The sequence below is a fragment of the Panthera uncia genome, assembly GCF_023721935.1.
Source record: "Panthera uncia isolate 11264 chromosome A1 unlocalized genomic scaffold, Puncia_PCG_1.0 HiC_scaffold_17, whole genome shotgun sequence".
NCBI lineage: Eukaryota > Metazoa > Chordata > Mammalia > Carnivora > Felidae > Panthera > Panthera uncia.
The window spans coordinates 59,029,883-59,056,741 of NW_026057577.1; the positions used below are offsets into that span (position 1 = coordinate 59,029,883).

At 42.0% G+C, this 26,859-nt stretch overlaps 1 protein-coding gene across 1 annotated transcript in view; it reads right to left on the reverse strand.

Moving 5' to 3' along the window:
- Positions 1 to 3,711: 3,711 nt before the first annotated feature.
- The window catches only part of SERINC5 (serine incorporator 5), a 103,079-nt gene continuing 79,931 nt past the window's right edge, over positions 3,712 to 26,859 (reverse strand). The window contains exons 7-12 of the mRNA XM_049649719.1: positions 25,380 to 25,475; positions 21,713 to 21,839; positions 14,673 to 14,739; positions 11,687 to 11,726; positions 10,923 to 11,067; positions 3,712 to 8,138 (exon numbers count right to left, since the gene is read on the reverse strand). Of these exons, the coding sequence (XP_049505676.1) occupies positions 7,991 to 8,138; positions 10,923 to 11,067; positions 11,687 to 11,726; positions 14,673 to 14,739; positions 21,713 to 21,839; positions 25,380 to 25,475 (623 nt within the window). The 3' untranslated portion in view covers positions 3,712 to 7,990. The remainder of the gene's footprint in view (positions 8,139 to 10,922; positions 11,068 to 11,686; positions 11,727 to 14,672; positions 14,740 to 21,712; positions 21,840 to 25,379; positions 25,476 to 26,859) is intronic.

Below are 26,859 nucleotides of genomic sequence, written 5' to 3' on the forward strand. Positions count from 1 at the left end.
AGCGCCTGGGTGGCTCAGTCGGTTGAGTGTCCGACTTCAGCTCAGGCCATGATCTCATGGTTCGTGAGTTCGACCACGTCAGGCTCTGTGCTGACAGCTCGGAGCCTGGAGCCTGCTTCAGATTCTGAGTCTTCCTCTCTCTCTGCCCCTAACCCACTCACATCCTGTCTCTGTCTCTCTCAAAAATAAATAAACATTTTTTAAAAATGAAAAAAATAAATAAAATGGAATTCCAGAATGGATTAGAGCTGGGGGGACTGGATGCCATAGGACATGCAGAAGCCCGGCCTCGCTCCCTCCGCCTCCCCTTTCTCTTTCACAACTATTTCTCTGCATGTCTGCTTCAATCCTGTAGCTTTCCTGTAATTTGGCTTCTTCCCTAAGTCACTAACAACATCGTTTAGTTTCCCACCTCTTTGGTTCAAGACAGCAGCCACTCTAAAGCTCTAATTTCAGTCCTAAGCCCAAATTTCCAGAGGGGTGCTGCCATGAAGACAAGAGATGAACATGTGGGTGCATTTTCTGGATGTGCATGCTTGTGCGTGTGTTCTGATAAAGACCCTCTCTTCTCGACCAAACTGTAGTCAGGCTCCTCTGGGCCCTCTTCTTGACTAGGTCTGGGCCTTCTGTGTCCATCCTCTCGTTGCTGGGCCTGCACAGCCCCATCTTAGCAAGAATCCCCCACCCTTGATATCCGCTCATGTTCTTCATTCCTCACCTTCGATGTATAAATCCTTGGCCTGGCTTTAGTAAGAGTCTTGGTTTTGTCAGTTGAACAAGAATCCCCCTACACTTGATGTCTCCTCTCATAATCTCCATCCACTTATCCTCTCCCTCTGCTCTTGGCTACACATCCCCACTGATCCTTGTTGCGTTCAGAGTTGAGCATATTAAAAGGTAAACTGAGACATATTTAAAAATTTAAGAGTTTGAGTAAAATTGGATTAAAATTGGGCAGCATCCAATCTAGCAGATAGAAAGGAGCTCTATGAGCAGCACGAAATGGAAGACAAAGACAGAAGGGAGTAGGAATGAGGTTATACTGGCCAAAAAATGGACTGGTTATTACAACCAGTAAACACAAACCAGTATTTGTGTTGTCAGCACAAAGCTGGATGTGGGGCTTGAACCCACAATTGTCAGATCATGACCAGTGCCAAAGTCTAATGTTCAACCTCAACCAAATGAACTACCCAGGTGTCCCTGTCGTCTTGTTTTTAACTGCTTGATCTCCGCCCTATTGCAAAACTCCAACTGCAATAGTCCCAAATAAAATCTTCCTTACAGTTGTAACAAGCATCAGAGTATCTTTAACAGTTCACACACACACACACGATGTGGATTGCCCTGCAATAGTTTCCTAAATTATTTTTCATTTACTAACACACCCGAACACATTCAATGAAATACTTTCTTTTTTTTTTTAATTTTTTTTAACGTTTTATTTATTTTTGAGACAGGGAGAGACAGAGCATGAACAGGGGAGGGTCAGAGAGAGGGAGACACAGAATCTGAAACAGGCTTCAGGCTCTGAGCTGTCAGCACAGAGCCCGACGCGGGGCTTGAACTCACGGACCGCGAGATCGTGACCTGAGTCTAAGTCGGCCGCTTAACCGACTGAGCCACCCAGGAGCCCCTCAATGAAATACTTTCAACAGCATTGATTTATTAGTTACTTATCATTTCTAAGATGCCACAAGCAAAATGTGGCCTCAGGGTCAAGACAAAAGCCCTCTCTGCTAAGACCTCAGAAAGACTTAAGGGAGTGATTTCCAGATCCTCAAGGCTAGACAAAAGGGCGCCTGCAAGATTAAGGGTATTGTCACACAGCACTCTGACCTGCAGTCCGAAGTAGCGGACGTGTATCTGGGAAAGATTGGCAGAGATGGTTTCTATCTGACCTAGTGAATCCCATTAAGATTCACAGAGAACACAATGTTTTTAAGAGAACTGAACAAAAGCACCACCAGCTTAAGCTACAAGACAAGAACCATTCAACCTGAAGCCACCGACTCCCAAATCATTATGGGCAGGACTCAGGATGAGCAAACTAATTGGCTAGAAATCAGGCCTTATGGAAAAGAGAGGATGATCCAGAAGGTGGTTCCTTGGCTGTGATTCTGTGAGTTGGAGACTGGGAGCTAAGAAAAGTTATCTGTCTCTTCTGATCTTAAGTACGATGTCAACAGGAACAAGATAACTATAATAGACAATCCCTTTGAAACCATGGAGATGAGAATCTCAATAAGGTAATTTAGTTAATACCGTCAAGTGCATCAGATAGGCCACGTAAGATGAGGACATTGGAGTCAGCCACAGAGGTTACCAATGACCCGAAAAAGCAGTTTCAGGGAAAAGGTGTGTGTAAAGCCTTGTTGCAAAGGGTTCAATTCGAGTGAAAGGAAGAAACAATGGCAACAGTAGAAGCAGAGATTTTGGATATTCCTGAATTCCCACATAAAAAGAGGAATTAGTGCAACCAAAAACACACGGCCAACATTTGCAACACGAAGTAGTGAACCCCGAAGTGCAAATGGGCCAGAAGACCTGAACAGTATCCGCTTCTATGTGGGAAGAAGCAGATGTGGGGAGGAAATGAAGCAAATGACAAAGTCACAGAGACAGTAGAATAGTGCTGTCCAGCGGCTGGTGGGAAATTGCTGTTTCATGGGTGTAGAGCTTCACTTTGCAGGATGAGAAGAGTTCTGGAGATTTGCTGCACAACAGTATAGATGTCCTCAACACTAGACTGTACACTTTGGAATGGTTAAGATGGTCAATTTTATATTATGTGATATGCACAATTTAAAAACTCAGGAAACTAACCTCACATTTAAAAAAGGACTAGAGGGGCGTCTGGGTGGCTCAGTCGGTTGAGAGTCCGACTTCGGCTCAGGTCATGATCTCAAGGTTCATGAGTTTGAGCCCCGTGTCAGGCTCTGTACTGACAGCTCAGGGCCTGGAGCCTGCTTTGGATTCTGTGTCTCCTTCTCTCTCCACTCCTCCCCTGCTCACACTCTGTCTCTCAAAAATAAATAAAGACTAAAAAAAAAAATTAAAAAAAAAAGACTAGAAGAACCAACTTTGGCTCAGGTCACGATCCCACACTTGGTGGGTTCGAGCCCCACATTGGGCTCTCTGCTGTCAGCGCAGAGCCTGTTTCAGATCCTCTGTCTCTTTCTCTCTCTGCCCCTCCCCCCACCCATACTCTCTCTCAAAAATAAACACTTAAAAAAAAAGGAAAAAATTTAAAAACTTACATAAGTGAAACACTATCCTAGATCAGAAGACTTACTCTAATTCTCATATTTAAGAAAGTATAGCACCAGCCCAAGAATGGGAAAAAGAAAGCAAGACCACAGAAGTTTTCAGGGGTGAAGGAAACAAAAAACTTGGGTTTTTGTGTTTATTTTCGTTCTCAAGAATTGGAACAGACTCTACGAAGCTTGAGAGAAAGCTGATTAACACTTCAACACTTTGGAAAACACCACCTAGAAGACTTCAGTTACAAAAACACACACACACACACACACACACACACACACAAAACAACAACATAGTTCTCCATTTTAAATTTTATTAAAGTACAGAGTTAACAAGTTTTGAGTTTTCTACCTAGGAAAAGACTGGTCAACTTCAGATGCTTCATAGAAAAATTAGCATTCAAAAAACAAATACAAACCCACAGTTGCCTTTGTGTCTAGAGGGTAGAAAATAACTTCTTAAAAAGTTACCAAAACTATAACCATATCCAAGACTATTATAAATTTCAAACAGTAAATTTACCACACATTATACATTTCAAATTCTAATATAGCAAAACATAACCAATAATTTGGCTACAGCTAATTATTTCACAAAAGTTTAAAAAATGAACAAAGTTATGATTATAAAACTTTCGTAGAATTTTTTTTGCAAAGTAAAAAAAGAACTTAAATCTTTAATATAGGAAAGCAAAATAATCCTCTTAAATTTCTCATAAATAACTCTCAAGACATATATTACACATCTGTTGCAAGCTTTCTTTACCTGAGAGAACTTCCCAGGATCCTTCACCCAGAGGATTACCTTAAAGAATGCTTCATCATTTTACTCACATAAATATGATCAAACCCCTACAGAAGTAGATTTGGACATAGGCATTTTTAATGTATCCTTACCCAATTAATTTTTTCTGAAGGAATTTTGCCTAAAAACAAACAAAAACAAAAAACCCTCTTTGGTAAAAGCCAAATATTTCTTCCTTTCAAAACGAACGCCTCTGCAAATGATCTATTGGTGAAGAAAATTTTAAAAAGAGAAAGATCTTTAGAATGACCAGCATTAGTCTGAAAGATCTGTGTGAACAGCTCTCTAGTCCTGTAAGGTAGGTCCAACAGGTCCAACATACCTCTGCCTGAAATGCAACACTAGATTAAAGTGTCTGAGGCTTTACAAGCATCTTAAAGATGGTGGGACACATGGTGGCCGCCTTAAGAACAAAGCAGAGGGAGCTCGTTCTAACAGGAGAATATCCTGATAGAACTGGATATGAGCAGAATTCTATGAGCAGACTGGCTACTGCACTGTCCTTAAGGAGGACCCAGCGTTCTCTCTGAACATGTAGGGCCTTAGCCCAAATCACTTTCACTTCCAAGAGGAGTAGAATACAAATGTATGCCAAAACGAAATGCTATTTAGAAAGGCAGTCAGAGGAGGAAAAAGCCAAGGCAGCTTAAACACAGGCTCTCGAATTCCCTTTGCAGGGTAACATGAAGCACCAGCACCAATGGTGGTAAACTTCTGGCTAAAATTAAATAAGTACATAATCTTAAATAGACAGAGGGGGACAATATGGGGGTGGAAGTGGGATTAGCACTGCATGAAGGTCATCCAGAACAAAGGATCCTCTGAGGAACTGGAAATAAACAATGAGGTGTGGGGGTGCAATGGGAGGCGGTTCCCCAAATCTCCAGTAACCCCACCCTCCAACAGCTCACATGCACACAGTCCATCTATTCACAAAAGAGCCCCAAGTATCTCTGATGAACAATTCTTTCAAGCCATTTCCAAGAAACCAAGAGGACAAAAGCAAAACCAACTAACCAGTATTAAAAAACTCAACCCAGTCTGGATGAAGTCGGGTTGCCAAAAGCCTTGGACAGAAACATCTCTGGCCTTCAGTGAGGTGACACATCTAGGTACACAGCAACATTCCCAGAAGAATCCCTTCCCCCATTTAGTGTTTTTACTCATGAAAACAAGAAGGGAAAAAGTCTCCACATCAAAGGAATAGCACAGGGGAATCATACATAGTTTTTTTAAAAAAAAACTTCTTCCACTTTTATCACTAAAGGAGTCTGACCAGCAGCTACAGGGAATGTACTTTTTTAAATCACATACAAAAAGTTGTAGGAAGCAAAATTATATTCATAAAAGATCAGCAAATTTCTCAAATGAACACCATGACAGCAACTCAAAGCAATTGGCACAATTTTTCCAGTTTCTTAAATCACGGTAGCATAAAAATGTAGGTTCTTTAAACCCACAAACGTTGACTCATCACCTGAGTATTGTTTATTACAATTAATAATCATTAAAGTCAACTTATTTGTATGCCCTCAATCCTTAGAGTATATCCACATCGCGTGCACCATTCAGATAAACTTGCTTAAATACCCAGCTGAGCATAAAAATCAGTGGCTGCAACCGTTCCTCTCACGTCAGACTAAACTTCAAGAACTTTGGGCCACAAACCAAGTTTTTAAGCAGCTGGCAACCATGGGATTGGCTGGGCCAGCTAAAGAAGGAAGCTCTGAGGGCTCGGCCACTGGCAGTGGATGTCCTTTTCCTTTGTGTTTCCCTGAGCTTCCTTCTGTAGGGGAAGTCGGCCAACGAAGGACAGCCAAGTAACAGCAGCCTTGTCAGAGGGACTGTGAGCTGCCGAGGACCAGTTCTAAAGTCACACAGCTGGCTGCTCAAGCCAGCTAGACCCTACCAGGAAGAAACCCACATTGAAACTGGCATCCCAGCTCTTGAGTTCCCAAAGCCAACCTCAGCTTACCCAGAGCCCCGTGGCACTACCGCACTGTGGCGGCTTCTCCCGGGGGGCTGTCACACATACCCACAGCCCGCTCCCTCAATCTGTCCCTGACCCACAGAGTTCCCAGTCCCATCAGCTTAATAGGGGCTGCACACAGCGGCTATCCATTTTGTGACTCCAGAGGACCTGTCAACTGCCCAGCTCCAAGAAGACTCTGGCCTAAAAAAATCAAATGGATAAAGTTTACAAAACAAGGCCCTCACACACACACACGAGTGCCTTTATAAATGGAACCTTAAACATTATAAACAAGGCAAGAGTCTACAGGAATTCATCCACTGAATTTGTTTCCCCTCTGATTTTCCTGGGAGGAGGGCAAAGGAGTAGAAATGAAGAATTTGACTAATTCCCCACACCAGCACTTTGGCACACTGGGACCCAATTCTGCCCAACTCGTACAGTAGGGCACACAAAATACAGGCCGAGTCTCTCCATTTTCAGACCCTCTATGGCCAGGGAGCTCGAGAGGACTCTTTCCACCCTGTGTGAGACACTAACAGAAGCACCCCCACCGTGTCTCCACTGGGGTCTCTAACGGCCTTTCCACTGAGAAAACTCTTCTGTGACTGAGGAGAGCAACACTGAACATGGAAATCTTCTTGGGCAGCTTAAAGTCACATCTCCTAGGAGTGTTCCAAGTATGTATTTTTGGAACTCTCCACGGACGCTGTTTATGGCTTAAATACCCCTCCCCACGGCCCACCCCTCACCATTTCTTCTAGGTATATTTGGCCATTTCTACAACTTGTATAATAGGCTTTTATCTGGTCAGCCCAGTTTGAGGGGCTGCCTGGGATCCTTACCTCAGCAAATCTACTCTAAAAAACCACAGTGGATATTAATGCCATGGTCACATCACAGATCCTGGAAACAAAAGCCCTTTTGCTGTTAGAATTTCAAAGGCTTCAAGGTGGAAGAGAAACTGGTTGACTTTCATAAATGAAAGAGGGGTGCAGCAGGCTTCAGTCAAGAAGCAACTTTTCAGGTAAGGTCCTAGAATATTATTACTATTAATAAGTACAAACATGTGAGAACTATAAGAACTATAGCCCTCCATTGTTCAAGCGAAGAAAACAACCCGAATACTGTTCTATAATCATGTGAAAAACACCACAAATGGGAGTCATAATTATTGCAATAACTCAGATCAGGTAGTAAGAATACAGTGGGGACCACACGGTAGTGATGGCAAAATTGTGCTTTTTCACATTATTAAGCAAAGATACTCAGCCCAGAAAGAAGAGGGGACCTCTGGGAAGGGCAAGGGCACAGAGTGAAGCTGTGATTCCCAGCATCACAGTTTCAAAGGGAAACGCTGGGGGGCCAGGAGGAAACAGCACAAGGGTGGAGTTGCAAGCAGGTGCTTCCTCTTGGACCCTATAAATACCAAGTAGCTGTGAGCAAGGGGCCTGCAGGCTGAGTTCTGTCTGCAGAGCCCGCTGGGGATGAGACTCCGAGCTGAGGTGTGTGAGAGGGGTCTGCATTCTATCAGGGGCTGAGGGCTCAAGATTTTGGCATGTTTTTCTATTCCAAGGATAAGAATGACAGGCCACACAAAGGAAGTTGTATCCCTGTGATAAGATGTCGTGCCCCAAACCCTATTTTGGTAAAAACATACAGAAGCAAAATACTAGCCTATTCCAGTTTTTAGGGTTATGACACACACAAAATACATGATCACTCGGGATCAGCCTGGCTGAAAATTTCAGTTCTTTTGGGATAAACTGGTAATTTCTTTTTGATTTTCAGAATTAAAAAGCTAATCAGGTGATTTTTTTTTTTCTGAAGGCCTTTTCAGACCCACTTCAACCAGCCTGAAGATGTTAGCTTTTCACAAAGCACCAGTCACTACTCAGACCCTTGTTCAAAGGATGTCACTTCCAGCCTGCGGGCCTGGTCAGATGCCCCTCACACGGAGAACTGCCGAGAGGGGCAACAGAGGGGAGCAACCAGGGTCCCCAGGTATAATAGGACACACATCCAGCAGGAGGCCATCTTGACCCAGAAGATGGACCAGCTTCCGCTGAAGAAGGTTTCGATGTTGGCACTTTCATAGCTGTGGAAACAAGAGACCCAGCTGTGGTCAGAGCAGGAACAGAACAAGTGGGGGGGTGGGGGGAGGTATCTTCCAGCAGGTGTCTCCCCTATGCCATCCCCTCCAGCTTTCTGTTTTTTTGTTTTGTTTTCCTAACAGCTCAATTCAGATACAACTTACACCATTTTTCCACCTACTTTCTATCTCTATGTATCTGCTTACTCGGGACATTTCACAGAGATGGAATCATGTGGCCTCTTGGTTTTCACCAAGCACACTGTTTTTCAAGGTTTAATCATGTATTCCTTTTTATGGCTGAGTAACATTCCATTGCACGCATATGGCACATTTTGTTCATCCATTCATCGGCCAATAGGCATTTGGGTGGTTTCTCCTTTTCCCTATTATAAATGAGGCTGCTATAAACATGTATGTCAAAGTTTTTGTGTGGACGTACTTCTTTTTTTCCCTATTGGGTAGATACTTAGGATTAGAACTGCCAGATTGTGTCATAACTCTATGTTTAACATCTCAAAGAACTGCCAAACTGTTTTCCAAAGTGGCAGCACCATTTTACAATCCTACCAGGAGTATAAGAGCTTCCAATTTTTCCCACATTCTCAACATCTGTTCCTTTCTGCCTTATTGATTAAAGCTCCCTCCTTTAAGCTTTCCACACCAAAACTTTCTAGGGATTATCAAAGCATTAGAAGCATTAGGGACATATTAGAAGCTCCCTCCTCTCATCTCCCTCAAGATGTTCTGGAAAAATCTCCCCAGTGAAGCATTTTGCTATCTCCACCATCCCCAAACTTCACCTGTTACTCCTCATTTCTCTTCCTCAGTTTTCTCCCTAATAGTTATTAGCACTACCTGGCACACTGTGTTTGATTTGGATCATGGTCTGTGTCCTCCATTCAATTATAAGCCCTGCCATTTGTAACAGCATGGCACATGGGAGCCACTCACACAGTTGCTGAAAGAATGGATAAAAGAAAGCACAATGAGCCTAAATGTCTATCCCATGTTTATTCTGAGTTATAACAAATTATTATCCAACAAAAACTTTGGATCAGTGAAAAGTGATTAAAAAAGAATTAAAAAGAACTTCCATGTAGTGATAGGGAAAGTCAGACCCATCACGTACTGTTAGCTTTAAAAACAAAATGAAACAAAAAAAATCTCAAGGGGAAACATGTATAATCATACTTATATTTAAAAAAATGACACAGGCTTGAGGCACCTGGGTGGCTCAGCCAGTTAAGCATTTGACTCTTGATCTCGGCTTAGGTCATGATGTCACATTTATGAGATCAAGCCCCACGTCGGGCTCTGCGTGGACAGTGTGGAGCCTGCTGGAGATTCTCTCTTTCCCTCTCTCTCTGCCCCTTCCCCAGCTCGCGGGCTCTCTCCCTCTCAACACTTAAAAATTTTCAAACATTTAAAGACATAAATAAATAAATAAATAAATAAATAAATAAATAAATATTTCAAGATGACACAGGCTTGTAAATGCATGGAAAAGGAGTGAAAGAGTATGCACCATGTTAGCAGTAGTCGTGGGGCATGGCGGGGGGTCAGGGAGAGGACACTGTCACTTCCCATGCTTCTATGTCAGTCTTTTTAAAAAAGATGTTTAAAACTTTCATAATAAAAGTGTAAAATTTAAAAACACAAAATACAAAGTAGAAAAAACAGGTATTTTCTCTTCCTTAAAAGCAGATGACTGAGGCACCTGGGTGGCTCAGTTGGTTAGGCGGCTGACTTTGGCTCAGGTCATGATCTCATGGTTCATGACTTCGAGCCCCGCATTGGGTTCTGTGCTGACAGCTTGGAGCATGGAACCTGCTTCGGACTCCCCCTGTGACTCCCCCTCTCTCTCTGTCCCTTCCCCAACTCATGTTCTGTCTCTGTCTCTCAAAAAATAAATAAATGTTAAAAAAAAAAAAAAAAAAAAAAAGCAGATGACTGCTGAGGTGCCTGTGTGGCTCAGTCAGAAGAGCCGCGACTCTTGATCTTCGGGTTTTAAGTGCAAGCCTAACGTTGGGCATAGAGATGACTTAAATAAATTAAAACTTAAAAAAAAAAAAAAAAAAAAGCAGATGACTGCTTAAGAATTCCAAGTTCTGGGGCACCTAGGTGGCTCAGTCAGTTAAGCATCGACTTCGGCTCAGGTCATGATCCCATGGTTCATGGGTTCAAGCCCTGCATCAGGCTCTGTGCTAATAGCTCAGAGCCTGGAGCCTGCTTCAGATTCTGTGTCTCCCTCTCCCTCTGCCCTTCCCCTGCTCATGCTCTGTCTCTCTCTTTCTCTCAAAAATAAATAAACACTTAAAAATTTTTAAAAACACAAGAAATAGAATTCCAAGTTCTTCCTCCATTACTACTACTGTGTTCCTCAAGACCGCCCATATGCGGTTAACATTTCCTTCTCTTTCTTTTTTTTTTAAGGTTTTATTTTTAAGTAATCCCCACACCCAACATGGGGCTTGCATTTACAACCCTGACATCAAGAGTTACATGCTCCACTGTCTGAGCCAGCCAGGCGCCCCAACCTTTCATTTTCTTAAAGCTGCAGGGAGCATCGTCAATTCCAAGGGTTAATTAAGAGCATAACCACAGACTGTTGAGACCCCAGCAGTGTTTCTGTGTAGGTGAGCACAGCAGGACTTGGAGAAGAGTTAAGCCAACTGTAGGAGATCAGGTCTGTGACTCAGTGGGCCTCAGCACTTAAAGAATAAGACTTCACTTGGTTTTCTAAAGATCATCCCTTCTAAACAGTCTAAGACAAGGGGTCACACTCACTTGAACCAGCTGGTGACCGTCATCATCACATAGAGGGAAGCCAAAAAGAACACGAAGTGGAAATAGGAATAGCTATAGACGGTGCCTCTCTTCTCATCATAAATGACCCGTGGTCCCTCCTTCACGTTCTGCTGCTCTTCAGTGTCTGTGAACAACAGAGCGAGTGCAAGCTCATGGAGTGAACACATGCACGCCTGCCACTTCAGCAAAGCCACACTCACTAACTTCAATCCCAGGGGCTGTTGAGTAGGGAAGATGTCAAAAGCCACCTTTACCCACATCCACACCCTAAACACAATCCCCGCCCCAACTCTAGAACTGTCCTCCACAGGCTGAGTTACCTAACATCACATTCACTTGAACAGAGCAGAAGAGAGCCCTTCCAAACGTGAACTTATGATAAGCTCAGATGACAGTGAGGGAGCACACCAGGGGTTCTCAAGCCCCTGGGATGCTCCGATCCAAATGTTCATTCCTTTGAAAAATGTACTTCCTCCTTCCCTAAGTCTCTCTGTATAATTTAACTTACATGTGAACCAAAACATAAACTGATTCCTGTCTGCTAGAATATGAACACAAATAAAACCCAGTAACCATTCAGAAAGAATATGGAAAGTATATCAACAGTAAACCAGCTTTGGAGTAAGAATCTCCTCTTACCATTCAAGTAATTTTGCTTGAATCCCAAATACCTACACCTACAGCCTAGTGCCACAGGTCTGCAGCACCACAAGGCTGAAAGGAAGGGGAAGTTCTCTACTCACCCTCTCCATCGGGGCCGAAGCAAAAACAACAGCGTGCCACCTGGAAGAACAAACCCAACAGAGTCAGGTGGCTTGCATCCCACTTTTCTACCTCCGCATCAGTAAAGTACTAATGGCCATCTGTGTGATGTGCCAAGCCTTCCCGTGGGAACTGTATCCCAGGCTCTGAACTGCGCACATTCTTTCCCTTCCAAAGGATTTGATTAAGCATCTGTTCTTCCCAAGTGCTCTTGTGCTGGTGATAGGAAACACAACACACATGGGTTGAGCCACGCACACCCCCTCAAAGGTGTTCACTTAGTGATTGCTCAGCTACTTAGAATGCTATGAGCATCCTCTGGATGGCAGCTCCCAGGCTTTGGCTCAGCCACAGAGCATTACTCTGCCCTACAGCAAGCTTTTTTGCTACATTAAATGACTGCACATGGCAGTGGTGTAAAGGCACAGCCATTGACCCTTGGGTACAGCTCTGATGGCTCTGGAGCACCAAAACAGTCAACAGTGGCTTTGTCCGGCCTCCAGTGCCCTTTGACTTCACCCTCTGCCCAATTCTGCCTCCTTCCTCTTCCTTCCTTCCACATGTGTTGATCACTAACAGACACACTGCACATCAACTCTGCCTTGGCAGCTGCTTCTGGAAAACTCAACCTGAATCACAAGGTGAATGAGACAGATTCTTGCTCTCATGGAGCTCACTCCTGGTGATGATTTGCTCTCCTTGCTAGGATTATTATCCCGTTTGCAGGTAAGGAAACTGAGGTCAGGCAGGGTGAATAACTGGCCTGAAGTTACAAAACTAGTTTAGTCACAGAGCTGGGATATAAATGCAGGATGGGAAATCCAAGGCCCGCAATTCACAAAACGCAACAGGTAGCATGTGAAATGTAGGAGACGGTGGAGCTGGCAGAATCAGAAATGGTTAAGGCTATGAGGTCTGGAAGCAGGAGGCCCACCTCCATTTCCTATGAAATCAGGCTGCTCAACTGTCTGCCTCTATGGAGGCAGGGGAGCCGGGGACCGGGATGGATGGGATGCTTTCCTTTGAAGACTCTTTGGCACCTTTTAAACGTGGTACCATGTTCATGACCTACTCAAAACAAGAAACTAGTAAAAAAAAATTGGATTGTGAAAAATTACTACACGATTGCAGAAGGATTCTGGTAAACGGGGTAAAAAACATTACATGTACCAAGACAAGGTGGGAAATGCTGGGTCCTTGGCACTTCCTGGCTGACCATGTTTTTACTAGAAAGAACAGAGAGCCAGGGATAAGGACATAGGTGCTTGAGCCTTTGTCTCTTTTATATACTTCAGGGCCAAGCCCCTGTTTCCCTACTACATCAGGGAAACTTCTAATAAAGGGATTGGCCTTGACAGAATCTTGGATCAAGTTACACAGCCTAATCATTCAGTGGGCTCAAGACATGGTGCCCTGGGGTCCTAGTTCTTCTGAAGCTTCATTTAGCATAAGAAACTACCAACTCTCTCTTTCAAAGGTGTATCCTGTGAAACGGGATAGAAGGAGAGCAAACCAACTTCCGTTTTGCACGTTCTTCGGTTCAGAAGGAAACACTGGGACACTTTCCTTAGAATGAGAAGGAAAACATCCTCTTAAATCTAACTTAGAGACTTGCTGTTCTTTGAGCTTACGCTCTACACAATCGGGACATTGAAGCCACAGCGGCACAACCGCAGCAGGTGGTCACCCAGCCAGTGGTGAGAACAAATGCCTGCCTTCTAGAGACCATTCTTTTCTGTGTAATAAGCAGTAACCTATTCAGACTCAGCACAGATTTCTCCTTTTTCAAGTGACAGAGAGAGCTGCTGAATGCTGCTGGCAGACTGACAACCCTTCATAATGTTCACTATCTCCAGGTCAGGTGCAGGAAAGACCCTCCCCAGAGACCCAGCTGCAGAGAAGAGTGCCCATATCTGGAGAGACACCAGGGCTCTTCCATCCGGGGAAAGCTATCAGGATACTGTCTGGGGCCCGTGTCAGGCAGGGCTGGCAGCAGGGCCAGGAGCCAGGAGCCAAGCTCTCGGGCAGCGGCATTCAGGAACACAGACTCTGGAGCCAGAGCGCACGGTTTACATGCCAGCCAATCAAAAGTTTAAATAACTTCTGCTTTTTCTCCTCTGTAAAACAGAGATCAAACCCTTACTGGGTTTTTATGAGGATTAAATGAAATCACAAATGTAGTGCTTAGAATAGTGCCTGGCATATAGCAAGTGCTGTAAGTCTCAGCCATCATTGGAACCTCCTGTTCCATTCCTGGGCTCAGGGTTGAGTCTTTTCCTGGCTGCCTCCATGCGTTAGAACTTTCCTGACCTTAGTGGATGTTCCAGAGGGCCCCAGCAAAAGACTTTTGCACAAATAAGGAAATAACAGGCATTCTGCTGACTGACAGGCATCTATTCACCACCCTGATTCTCTGGACGCCTACTGTTCACAATTCTTTACGCAGTGAAGGAACGGACACAGTTAAATAAGCTCATGCACCGACACTGCTCAGCAGTATGGCATGGAGCAGATGCTGGTTCCTTCCCTTCTCCGTCTTTTTCTCCTTCTTCAAACAGCTATTACATATAACCTCATGGTCATGCTATATATGGAGGACAAAGACAGGTATGTAACAGAGGAATGCACTAGAAGTTAAAACAGAACAAAACAAAACTCACACACATTCCATTATGACAGAGGAAAAGAGCAGAGAGCAGACGGACCAAGCTACCCAGGCCTCTGGTGGAGATGGGCAGCAAGGGCCAGCAGAGGCTAATTTCATTGGAGGAAAATCAAAGGTGCATTTGAATCCCCATAGTATCTACAAGGCATTGTTTGTTCTATACAAAAATATGGTATTCTTCTTCGAGGAGAAAAATGGGATCATGGAATGCCAATCAATAAAGATGCAAAAACACGTAAAGAGCCTTCCTGGAAAATAGGTCTTCTGAGATGAAGCAGAACAAGGGGAGGAAATGAACTTACTTCCAGTTCAGGGGCTGCATATCGGCCTTGAAGAGCATCAGAACTTGACCTTGTCGTGGACGTCAAGCTAAGAAACAAACACATGTTATATCACATCAAAGGAAGGGCAGAGCCGCCTCCCTGCACCCTCTTGTTGGGGCTGCTTAAGTCTATTTCATCTTTCAGTACCCCACTTTATTCCAAAATAGATGCACCATTTTTATAGTTCATGTCTTTTTACACGGATTGCATTAGATCATTTTAAGCAAAGAGAGGTCTGCAGATGAAGAAATAAATCTTTTGGTCCTATTATCTTGGTTTTCACTTCTCTCTCTCAAGCTGCCCAAAATAATTTTCTGATTTCCCTTTTATCTTTCCCCTCTCTTTGACTACTCTCACTTAGAAGGGGATCGAAATCAACAAAAGAACCCAGATACAGCAGTAAAAAAAGCAAGGGCGTGAAAAGCAAAGGTCACAGTTACTTACTGTGATAATCAACCTTTGGCAGAACAAGGTTTTCTGTTTGCAAATCCAATAGAGTAGCTGTGAGTGTGATTTAAAAAAAAAAAAAAAAATTCTTCCTACCACTCTCCCTACACCCAGATAGGTAAAATGTTATAAAATCTGGCTTACAAGGGTAATAAAGGTATATTTTCTGGGGCGAAGAAAAGGAAATACTTTAAGCAAACAGAAATGTATAAATACTTAAGTTTCCAGCTAACTCTATAAATTCCTTTAGCAAATATCTACTGAAGGCCTGCCATGTGTCAGGTCCTGTTCTAAGCCCCGGGGAATTTAGTGAAAAAGACAACAATCCCTAGCCCCTTGCACGAAACCACGCACGCACGGACATATCCTATGTGCCAGCCTGGAGGCGGGTAGGGAGTGTGGCCACTGGAGAAGCAGGAATTAGCAGGTTCATTTCAACCAAATAAACCCCAAGAGGCAACACTGCTTTCTCTGTTCATTCTCATCCTCTTTCTCAAGGAGAGAAGAGATCAATGAGATGCAAATAAACAATAAAAAGACTTCCTCATAAAAAAGTCTTTTGGGATCCAAGCGCACTCCTTTTGTGAGCCACTCAAACCCAATAGCGTCACTTTGGTTTCTGCTCTGAACAGATGGATGCTAATGGAGGCCCACTCCATTCCCACTTCCTAACCTCGAGCCTAATCAGAGGAATTGTAGAGATACTTCCTGATGGTTGTGCACCCAAGAAACACACACACCTTGCTCCTGCATGTAAGAGCATGCTGTATTTTCTGCATGTAAATTATGATTTAATATATCATTTCTGTGAAGGAAAAGTTAGGTTTTGATTCTGGCACCTCTGTTACTTTACTTCCATCGTCAGAGAGCAATAAACTAAGCTTTTGTTCTTCTAAAAATACCTGCATTCAGTTCATCATTAATGACACAGAACTTCTGTAAATAGATGCTACTATAAAATATTATTATAATTCAGTCATGGCCTTTACCCACAAAATACTCTTCTTGGAATTACCTTAGAAACGTTGTTTTACAAACTCCTTAAAAGCCTAGGAAATTCTTATTGTCTGCATTCTATTACTCAGAGCCATCTGTTTGGTGAGCACAAGACGAGTTGCTAAACAGCAACTCCTCGATTATGCATAACCTCCTCCTTTCCGGGGCTAAGGTACGAGCAACTTTCACCCAGTGCTTCCTGTCGGGGGGTGGAAGGAGACTGACAACATTTGGTTGGGACAGTGTATCACCATACAGATAAGTCATAGCCTATTCACTGTCTCTGGTCTTCACTCACAAAAAGCCAGCACTGTCTTGCAGTTATTGTGACAACCAAAAAAAAACACCTCCCCTCCAGCCACCCACCCCCTCCCACCGCCATGCCCAGGGCCTCTTCCACATCGGCAGAATGATTCAAAATGCAGATGGCCCTCCGCACCTGCTTCAGCTGCTTTTGGAACTGGCCAAACTCCCCCAGATCAAAGAAAATCTCTACAGAACATGTCCAGACTTTCCTGTTGGAGACCATAGATTCTGCTCCCTGACAAACTTACAGGGCCCTTGAGGGATCCCATGACTATTCCCACCCTTAAAGGGAGGAAGTTCAATTATGTTCCCGGTACACAGTATAAGTGGTGATTCACAGCTCCCAAAGGAGACCACCATCCCATGTGAACTGGGCGGGGGGGGGGGGGGGGGGGGGGGGGGGGGGGGGGATGCCTTAACATGCCCCCGATGCAGAACCAGGAAAAAATTTTTTTAAGTTTCTTTATTTTTTACTAATCTCTACACCCAACCTTGGGCTGGAACTCTTAACCCTTAGATCAAGAGTCGCATACTCTTCTGACTGAGCCAGCCAGGTGCCCTGAGCCAGGAAGATTTCTGATAGGTGAGGAAGTGGCAGGATTCCTAAAATAAAGGCTGTACACCGCTCCTCCTTTTTTTTTTTTTAATAGATCCGCCTTTCTTAAATAAAAGTGGCAGACACAAAACACACCAAAAGAATAGACACCTTGATTTGCCAATTCTCAGTTTAAGCCAATCTTCTCTCCAATTCTCTTACCAACCTTATTCTTACTTCTACATAGTCTACTCCATTGCCACGAAAGTTTCATTTTGACCTAGCAAGTTGTTTGACATTTAATAAAGATCCGTAGTTTTTCTAATTTTCTATTCAAATTTCTTAACATTTAAATAATAATTTTTCTCATAGGCATAGTTAACACTGAAATGGCCAGGACCATTTTACAGCACAAATAACTCCCCCGATAACAAAATGAGACAAATCATACAGCTTATCCTTGTACCTCAGAGAAGCACCTGACTCCAAGCAATTCCAGGGGCAAAAGTGATTATGAACATGCCTCTCCCAGTACTCTAGCAAAGGAGACTCAAGGAGAAGTTTCCTGAGATCGGGGGTAGAAAATCACAGAAATAGGCTCTATGCCCCTCAGTTTCCTTTTTATGTACAAGGGAATTGACGCTTATTGCCCCCAGGATCCTGCCAGACTGCACAGTCTCAACTTGAAGCCAACAAAATCGTAATTTCAATCACCTAGCGATGCCTAGGTGGCTCAGCTGGTTAAGTGTCCAACTCTTGATTGCTGCTCAGGTCATGATCTCACAGTTTGTGAGTTCAAGCCCCACATCGGGCTCTGTGCCGACAGTGTGGAACCTGTTTGGGACTCTCTGTTTGCCTTCCTCTCTCTGCCCCTCCCCTGCTCACACTCTCTCTCTCTCCGAAATAAATAAATAAAACATTTTTTAAAAATCTAGAGACCAAGGAGGGGATTAAGGAATAGTTAGTGGAGGATGAGGCCCATTACAGCAAAGATCCAGGCCTAAGGGGGGGTAGGAGGGTGGATCTATAGAAAGAGCCATTGGGGAAACTCCTACATGGGGTCCAAGCTGTGACACTTCTTCACAGCAATGATGCCTGGGTACAGTAGAAGGGGCATCTGGAGGAAAATTGACTTCAGTTGGAAAGCTAGGGAGTAGGTTTAGGTTGAGCCCTCTTTCAAGCTAAGACAGCAAAGATAAAACATACTCATAGTGAGTCATGAGAGCTCCCTAAAGAAGCATGTATGTCTGTGTGTTGACGGAGGGACAGTGGAGCTGGCTGGCTCCAGATAGGGAAAGACACAGTGCAGTGAGCCTTCCAGGACCTTACAAAAAAGTTAACCCCAATCCCAAGCAATCATGTGACTTTCAGTGAAAATGTGTGATTTCTTCTTGCCATTTGCAACTACATGGATGAAACTAGAGGGTATTATGCTAAGCAAAATTAGTCAGCCAGAGAAAGACAAATATCATGTAACTTCACTCATATGAGGACTTTAAGAGACAAAACAGATGAACACAAGGGAAGGAAAGCAAAAATATTATAAAAACAGGGAGGGGGACAAAACATAAGAGACTCTTAAATATGGAGAACAAACAGAGGGTTACTGGAGGGGTTGTGGGAGGGGGGATGGGCTAAATGGGTAAGGGGCATCAAGGAATCTACTCCTGAAATCATTGTTGCACTATATGCTAACTAACTTGGATATAATTTTTTTAAAAAAATTAAATAAAAGAAAAAACACTTATCACGATGAGCAGTGAGTATAGAATTGTTCAACCACTCTATTGTACACCTGAAACTAATATAACATTGTATGTTAACTATACTGGAATTAAAATTTAAAAAGACATTTCAAAGCATAATAAAAAAAAGAAAAGAAAATGTGTGACTTCTTCTCCTTGTAACATTCAAACTACACAGTCTTCAGTTTTCCTACAATGTCTATCAAGAATTCTAAATATTCCTTAAAAAGGGGGGGGGGGAATTCTAGATATTCCTGCAATCATCTTTTTTCTTTTTTCTTTTTTTTTTTTTTTTGAGAGAGAGAGCACACGTGCAGCAAGAGACAAGAGAGAGGAAGAGAGAATCTACGCCTTCAGCACAGAGCCCGTTGTGGGGCTCAATCCCATGAACTGTGAGATCATGACCTGAGCTGAAATCAAGAGTTGTATGCTTAATGGACTGAGCCACCCAGGCGCCCTTCCTGCAATCATGTTTAAATGACAGTTTCCACACAAGCAATGGAGCCTCATTTTGTAACATTTTCCAATCTCTCGTTCCTCTGAGTCTGGGAAGAGACATAACCTCTAGAAAGTCAAGATCCAAAAACGTAAACTGGGCTGCCTCCCCTTCCCAGCAGCATTCCCTGACTTGAGGCTCTACTGGGCCTGATCTCACTTCCCTGGGAGCCCAAGACACTTGGCTAGAGAGTTCTCAAAGCTGACTCCTCCCGGAGCTGCACAGATCCTCGCAGCGAACACTAATCACCAGCCTCCGGAGGGGCGCTTCACTGAGTCCTGGGAGAAGTAGCTGCCCATCACAGGGAGTGTGTTCGTGCCCTGAGTCCCACAAACACTCCTGGTCACTCTGCACTCCACTCATGGAGATGCTATTAACGCCCCCCACCCCCACCCCAAATCAGGTCTCGTTATTAGCATTCAGAGTATTTGTTACCGGCATTCAGACAGATTTTAAGTAGCAGTGGTCAGCTTTGAAAATTGTTATCTTTTGGGAATATCAACCAAAAGGGGTGAGGTTTTATTTATCACCTCTCACGCAAGTGTGGCAGTGAAAATCTGACACGGTGAAAAGTCCATGCTGCAAAACAACACCATGTGGCAGTTCTATCAGCACACTAAGTAGAATTGTTGCCATCTTTCCACTGACAGATTTATAGCAAATCTAGGCCCTATTTCATCTAAGCAGCAGACACCTTTTTTCATGTGTGATGAGGCATTCAGCAACCCACACAAACATAGAGTTTTATTCTGTCAAATATCTTTCTAGGTTTTTTTAAATAATACAAAAACAAAAGAAATGCTACCTCCCTATAAAACAAAACCAACAACAAAAATAAGTTATCTCTAATACCACCGCTATTATAGGTTTGGTGATTTTTTTCTATATAAGTAAACATAACCATATTTCATTTGTATTCAAAAAAAATTTTTAATGTTTATTTACTTTTGAAAGAGAGAAAGAGAGACAGACTGCAAGGGGGGGGGGCAAGGCGGGGGGCAGGCTGGGGTGCGAGAGGGAAACACAGAATCCGAAGCAAGCTCCAGGCTCCGAACTATTAGCACAGAGCCCAACATGGGGCTCAAACCCGTGGACCGCGAGATCAGTACTTGAGCCTAAGTCAGACGCTTAACCTACTGAGCCACCCAGACACCCCAACTATATTTTATTTTTAAAATGGAACCGTCTGTCATTACATTTTAGTAATCTACTTCCTCCCACATAATTTGCCAATAATTTTTTACATACTAATACCGAAAAAACTGAGTGATAAATGATGAAATTAGTCACGCTACTGCCATTTCCCCCAAAGCTCAATAATGACAGACTCAGGAAGGAAAAGCTTACTCAGAAAAAGGAGAGCTGAGAATTGGCAGTCAGCATTTGGCTGGCTTTATGGTTTTCCTGAAAACATTCACGAACTTGAGCCTGAATCCCATCCACTACTTTGGACGTAGTAGGTACTCAGTGAACAACTATGGAATTAATAAGAATGAAAGGTCGAAATGGTGACCGTGGTCCTTTCTGCTACAAGAAGGAGAATCTGTCACTATGTCAGGGGCAGGATAAGAACCAGTATCACACAACTGTCCCTGGAACAACCACCTGCAACACAAGCAAGCATTTCATGGCTTGATGCGTGACTGAACAAGTACTCAAGACCCAGTTCCCGCATCTTCAAAACGTCTGTCAGTCCCTTTCTAAAAGTAGGGAGTGTTAGAAGCTGTAAGAGAACGTGTCAACGTTCTCAGAAAGACATTTTATTTCTATTAGCCAAGGGATGATCATAATGTACCTATGCCAAGTTGAAATTTTTATACACTGAAACGTAATAAACAAAGCGGAAAACCTAAACATGAAAAAGTCACTGTCAAAAGGAAGCTTAGTGATCAGCAAAATACCTATCAGAATCAGTAACTAAGCATTTCTACCTGTTACTTTTCTCCCTTGGGCAAACTCTTAAACATTCTAAATAAAGGTGGAACACACCCCACGACTAGCATGTGAACTACAGTCTGCTTTAACAGCACTGTGGGTTTTAGCATAAAAGAAAAGGGACGTTTCCTGTCTTTCTCGGGCCAAACACAAAATGACTGTGTAAGTACTGCTCTGTATTCTTTCCATCAGCAGCAGAACAAACGATACTTCCCTTGGATTAGAAAGCTGCCAAAACATTCTGGCACATACTATCTCTTCCCTGCTTTGTATTCCCTTGCCCTCCAATAATGCTTTAGCAACTAATATCCAACCGTCTCCTGAATGGCTACAATGCACTATGTATCTAATTTATTTATGAATATAAATGCAAGTAAGGAAAGTGAAGTCCAAACACTGTGCTTCCATGCTGTAATACAAACTTTTAACTTCAAGCTATTTTTTCCTCTTCCACAGATGGGATTTGTTTTGCTATCTCATAGTTGCTACAACTTACTTAGATTTTTCTCTGCACTTTTAAGTCTGCAAGGATGGTCTCAAGTTATCTCCTAAGACTTACCATGAATATAAGATGCACACGAACAAGAGAGTGGTACCTAGTCCAGTAACCAAGTTTTCGTCTCTGTACAGGTCTTGGCCGAACTCTGGCACACAGATCGTAACGTTCTTCCCATGCTCATCTAGAACTTACGAGGAAAAGACAAAATAATCACAGTTAATCAGAAAAGCTTTTTGTAACTCACAGACGCATTCATTTTGGGAAAATCTGCGCATCTTTAGAAGAGTGAAGACTTATCATTGGAAACTTCTAGTCCACAGCCCAACTTGACTCAGACTAGACTAGATTGTTGCTATGTCAAAGCACTCCCTCCCACCTAAGCACCCTCTTAGCACAAGACCCTCAGATTCCAGCTCCAGCACCAAAGGGTTCTTCTGTTCCATGATGTAGTAAGAGTCTTGCTCTTCTCAGTACTATTCAAACAGTAGCAAAAAGTAACATTAGATCCATTTATCAGCTGACTCAGCAGGCTCTGAACAGAGGTAGGATGCAGACATTAGCAAGTTTCCACTGTTGTCTATCCTCTGTGGAAGAGTGGTGAGGCTACTCAACAACCAGACATGACTAGCTGGTCAACAGCCACCTGACCAACAGCCTCTACCCAGATGTGAAGTCCCTTAATTGCCAGTAACAGGATGGTCATGACTCTAGTATCCTTTGCTTGCTTGTTACCCACTTTCCCAGGAAAGTTCTCCCATAGCGGTTCATTTCTTTAAATTCTTTACACTTTTGTTAAAAAAATTTATATATATATATATATGTCGTGTTTCTTTTTAGTGATCAGATATCTAAATTTATGGTGCTAAAAAAATCAGTTTATTTATAAACAGAATAGCTTATTTAAAGAAAGGTCTTTCCTCAACAATACTGCGGTGTGCATTAATTCCATTTGTTACTATTATGTACAAAAACCTTGCTTACAAGGGGGTGGTATAAACATCATTTTGTTCACTGTATTTAATAGGCATAACTGGCTAATAGTTACTAAATCATAATGTAAAGAAATGTGAGAGGTGCCTGGGTGGCTCAGTCGATTAAGCAGCTGACTTCTGCTTAGGTCACCATCTCGCAGTTCATGAGTTCGAGCCCCACGTCAGGCTCTGTGCTGACAGCTCAGAGCCTGGAGCCTGCTTCAGATTCTGTGTCTCTCTCTCTCTCTCTCTCTCTCTCTCTCTCTCTCTCCCCTCCCCCATTCGTGTTCATTCTCTCTCTCTCTCTCTCTCTCTCTCTCTCAAAAGTAAATAAAAACATTAAAAAAAAAGAAATGTGACAATATTCAGGTACATGCTTTCTGAATGTTTCAAATTACAATCTATGAGTGCTGCCGATACCCACGGGAGAGAATAAAATTACCTGTGCAAAGATGGAGGAAAAAATATTGTCTAATCTGGGAATATTCTGAGATTTTCAGGATTTCTTAAAAATTTTGAAAGCCTACATCATAATAAAGATTTCTATCATATTACCATCAGTGGTACTTTTTACTTAACACAGAATCTCCTATCTATCTATCTATCTATCTATCTTTAAGTAAATTCTACGCTCAACATGGGACTTGAACTGATGGCCCTGAGATAGAGAATTGCAGGCTCTACTGACTGAGCCAGCCAGGCACCCCCAGAACTTCAATTTTAAATATCCAAGTTAGATCTGATTGCCAATAAGAAACATAAACATAAATTAACAGTCTAAAAATCATCTTACACACATGTACATTCTAAGTATTTGAAGTCAGACCAGAATTATTACCGGTACCCACATTTGAAACAGTAAAAATAACTGTGTATGCTGTGGTTTAAGGAATCTTTATTCTTAGGCCAACAAAAAATAAATTTCCCAGGCACCCCAATAAAATGTTTTTAATTGACCAAAATACTAACTTTTCTATTTAACTAGTACCACCTGAAATTAAAAATAAGGTTTTTTTCTGTTTTTAAGTGATACTTGCCATTTAGAAGAAAAATTCTGTAACCAAAAACCTCATTAAATTAAAACCAAAAACTAATAGTCATAAAAGAAAGTGTTGGGGCACCTGGGTGGCTCAGTTGACTGAGCATCCAATTCTTGATTTCGGCTCAGGTCACGATCTCAGAGTTCCTGGGAAAAGCCCCCTGGGCTTTGCACTGAAAGCACTAAACCAGCTTGGGATTCTCTCTCTCCCTCTCTCTCTCTGCCCCTCCCCTGCTGAAGTGTAATACACACATACATATATAAGAAAGTCTTAAAGAAACTAGACTTAGGGGTGCCTGGGTGGCTCAGTCAGTTGGGAGGCCGACTTCAGCCCAGTTCATGATCTCAGGGTTCATGGATTCAAGCCCTGTGTCTGTGCTGACAGCTCAGAGCCTGGAGCCTCCTTTGGATTCTGCGTCTCCTTCTCTCTCTACCCCTCCCCTCTCTCTCAAAAATAAATAAACATTAAAAAAAATTTTTTTAAGTACAGTCAAGATAGAGCTATTAAAAAAACTGAACCCAGGATAGACTATAATTAATATAAGACCTACGACTGTATCATTTTGCACCAAAAGTAGCCATAAAGACAAGACTCACACAGTATGTGTATATAAAACTTTCAAAATTATCTTTGCATTTTTTCTACATTTAAAAAAGGAAAACAACTTCAATTTCCTAAAGACAGTATATTTATTTAACCTTATTTATACAAGACAAAATGTACCCCCACACACATTTATATATAATTATGTGTATATATGTGTGTATACATTTATATCCACATTTATATACCACAAAAGTGAAACAGATGATGAAATAAAATGAGCTTAGAAATCAAAAGATGGAATGGTCTTTTGGTCTTTTACTGGCAAGTTTCAGGTGCTCATTATAACAATTTATAATATAATAGGGCTCTTATAGTTCTTCAGTAATCATTTCAACTACTCTGTAATAACAGCTAACCCTTACGGAGCACCTATTACATGCCAGGAACACACACACACACACACACACTCACTCACTCTCTCTCTCTCTCTCTCTCTCTCCCTCTCTCTCTCTTTGAATTCTTTAAAAACAATCCTATGAAATAAGAATCTTATTCAATTACCTTGTTAAAATAATAATTAAAATCCTTATTTTAAAGACAAGGTATCTAGGCAGAGAGAGGTAAATAACTTTCTACAAGTTATTGAAGGGGCAGAACCAGGCTATAAAGCCAGGCGGTCCGACTCCAAAGTTCACACATGTTTTGTTGTCTCTAAAAATAAACATTATTTAAGATGAGTGATTCGAAGTCACACAGCCAGCATATGATAAAGGAAAGTCAAATCCTGTCTCCTGCTTCCCATTCCCATGTTCTTCCCAGTCTCTCTGACAGAGAGATGACCACCACTTGAAGAAAATTAATTAATAATCAATTAAAAAAAAAATAAGCAAAACACAAAAGTTCTTCGAAAACACAGATTAGGCCCAAAAGCAAACTCAACAGCCCATCTTTGTTTCCGTCTTTCCTACACAGCAGGAAGACTCAGAAGAAGGAATTTTCATTTTCACATCCCACGTTAAGGACTTTATTTAGAGAAAAATCTAGATCTCTCTATTTTGATTTATTGCATCTTTGACATTCTAAACAACAGCTCAGTAGACATATTCCTTCCTCCGCAATGAAAACATTAATACCACAAACACCTGCTCCCTAAGAGGCCAGCTGGCTTACCTACTTCTACAGGTTTGCTGGAGAGAGCTGAGAAAGTGAGATAGGTCACATAGCAGCTTATGAGCCCCGATTGCAGTAGCCCGGAATGTGGCTGTCCTAGAAAGTGAAAGTGATAGATTTCAACACAGCATTTTACATTTCAACAATAAATAAGCCAAAAAAAAAAAAAAAAAAAAAAAGCTCCCCACCCCTAAATGATATTCTTCAAACTGAGACCCCCATCTTTAAAGGAAAGAAGAGGTATAACATGTTTTCCAAATAACATTAAAAAGGTTGATTAGGCCAAACCTAACTCCAACGTTCTGCCGAGTTCTCTACCTACCATCACGTTATTTTAATAATAACTACAACTGTACTTAAACGCTCTGCCTAGTCTTCCTGAGGTTCATTAACACTAGCTCTTAAATCTTAAGATCTCATAAGAAAATTCACCATCATTATTTGTGAGACCACATAGCTTAGTGAGGTAAATGATAGAGATATCATAGCGGAAAAAAGCTCAATCTGTTAACAGACAAAAAAAACTTGTGGGAATAGCAGTTCAGGTCAGAGAGGAAGGCACTGGGGCTCGGCATTCATTGAGGAAGGGCTTTAATATGTTATAATATTTAAACTAAACTAAGTGTTTTTATCATTCATAATAACCAAGATATGATAAAAGGAATTTATCAAATTTTGGTGAAATCTTCTACCACCTGTCTACATGAAAAAATTTATTTCATCCAGTCTTCCCTCTGATTAAATGTGTTTTGAGTTGTAGTTATTAAGAGTTATAGACTCTTTTATAATGTTGCTCTTTGGCACGAGAGTAAGACTCACCTTAGCAACTAATGACATTAAACCAAATATTTCAAAATATTACAACTATTTTAAAAGGTAGGATTTAACCCAAACAGTATTTTAATCTGAACACTAATATGTTTTAGGGAATTCTTAACTGATCAGTTAAAGGGACTGGGAGATTAGTACTCTCAATTTCAATAATGTACTTGAAATTTTCACTGCCAGAAAACCTTTAAATTATCCAATGCTAGTTCATTTTTTTTTCCTTAAAGTTTATTTATTTAAGTTATCTCTATACCCAATGTGGGATTTGAACTCACGACCTGGAGATCATTCTCCCAGTAGGGACTAAACCATCCAGGTACACCAATACTAGTTAACTTATTAAATCACCATTTTAGAAATGACTTGAAGAGCTATAAATTATTGGCCACATTGCCCTTTTCCTACCTAGAAACCTGAATGTCATTTGGTTTTCTACAAGGAAATTAGACCATGGACACTTCTTTCTATAACCAAAGATGGCAGTCTGGCTTAAGACATCAGAAGTTGTTTATAAAAGACAACTCGAGTCTGTACTTTCTAAAGCACTTCCAAAATCCCATTATTTCTTCCCTTTGCCTTTGTGGATTGTTTGTTTATTCGTTTTTAAGTAAGCTCTATGCTCAACATGGGGCTTGAACTCATCAACAGGAGA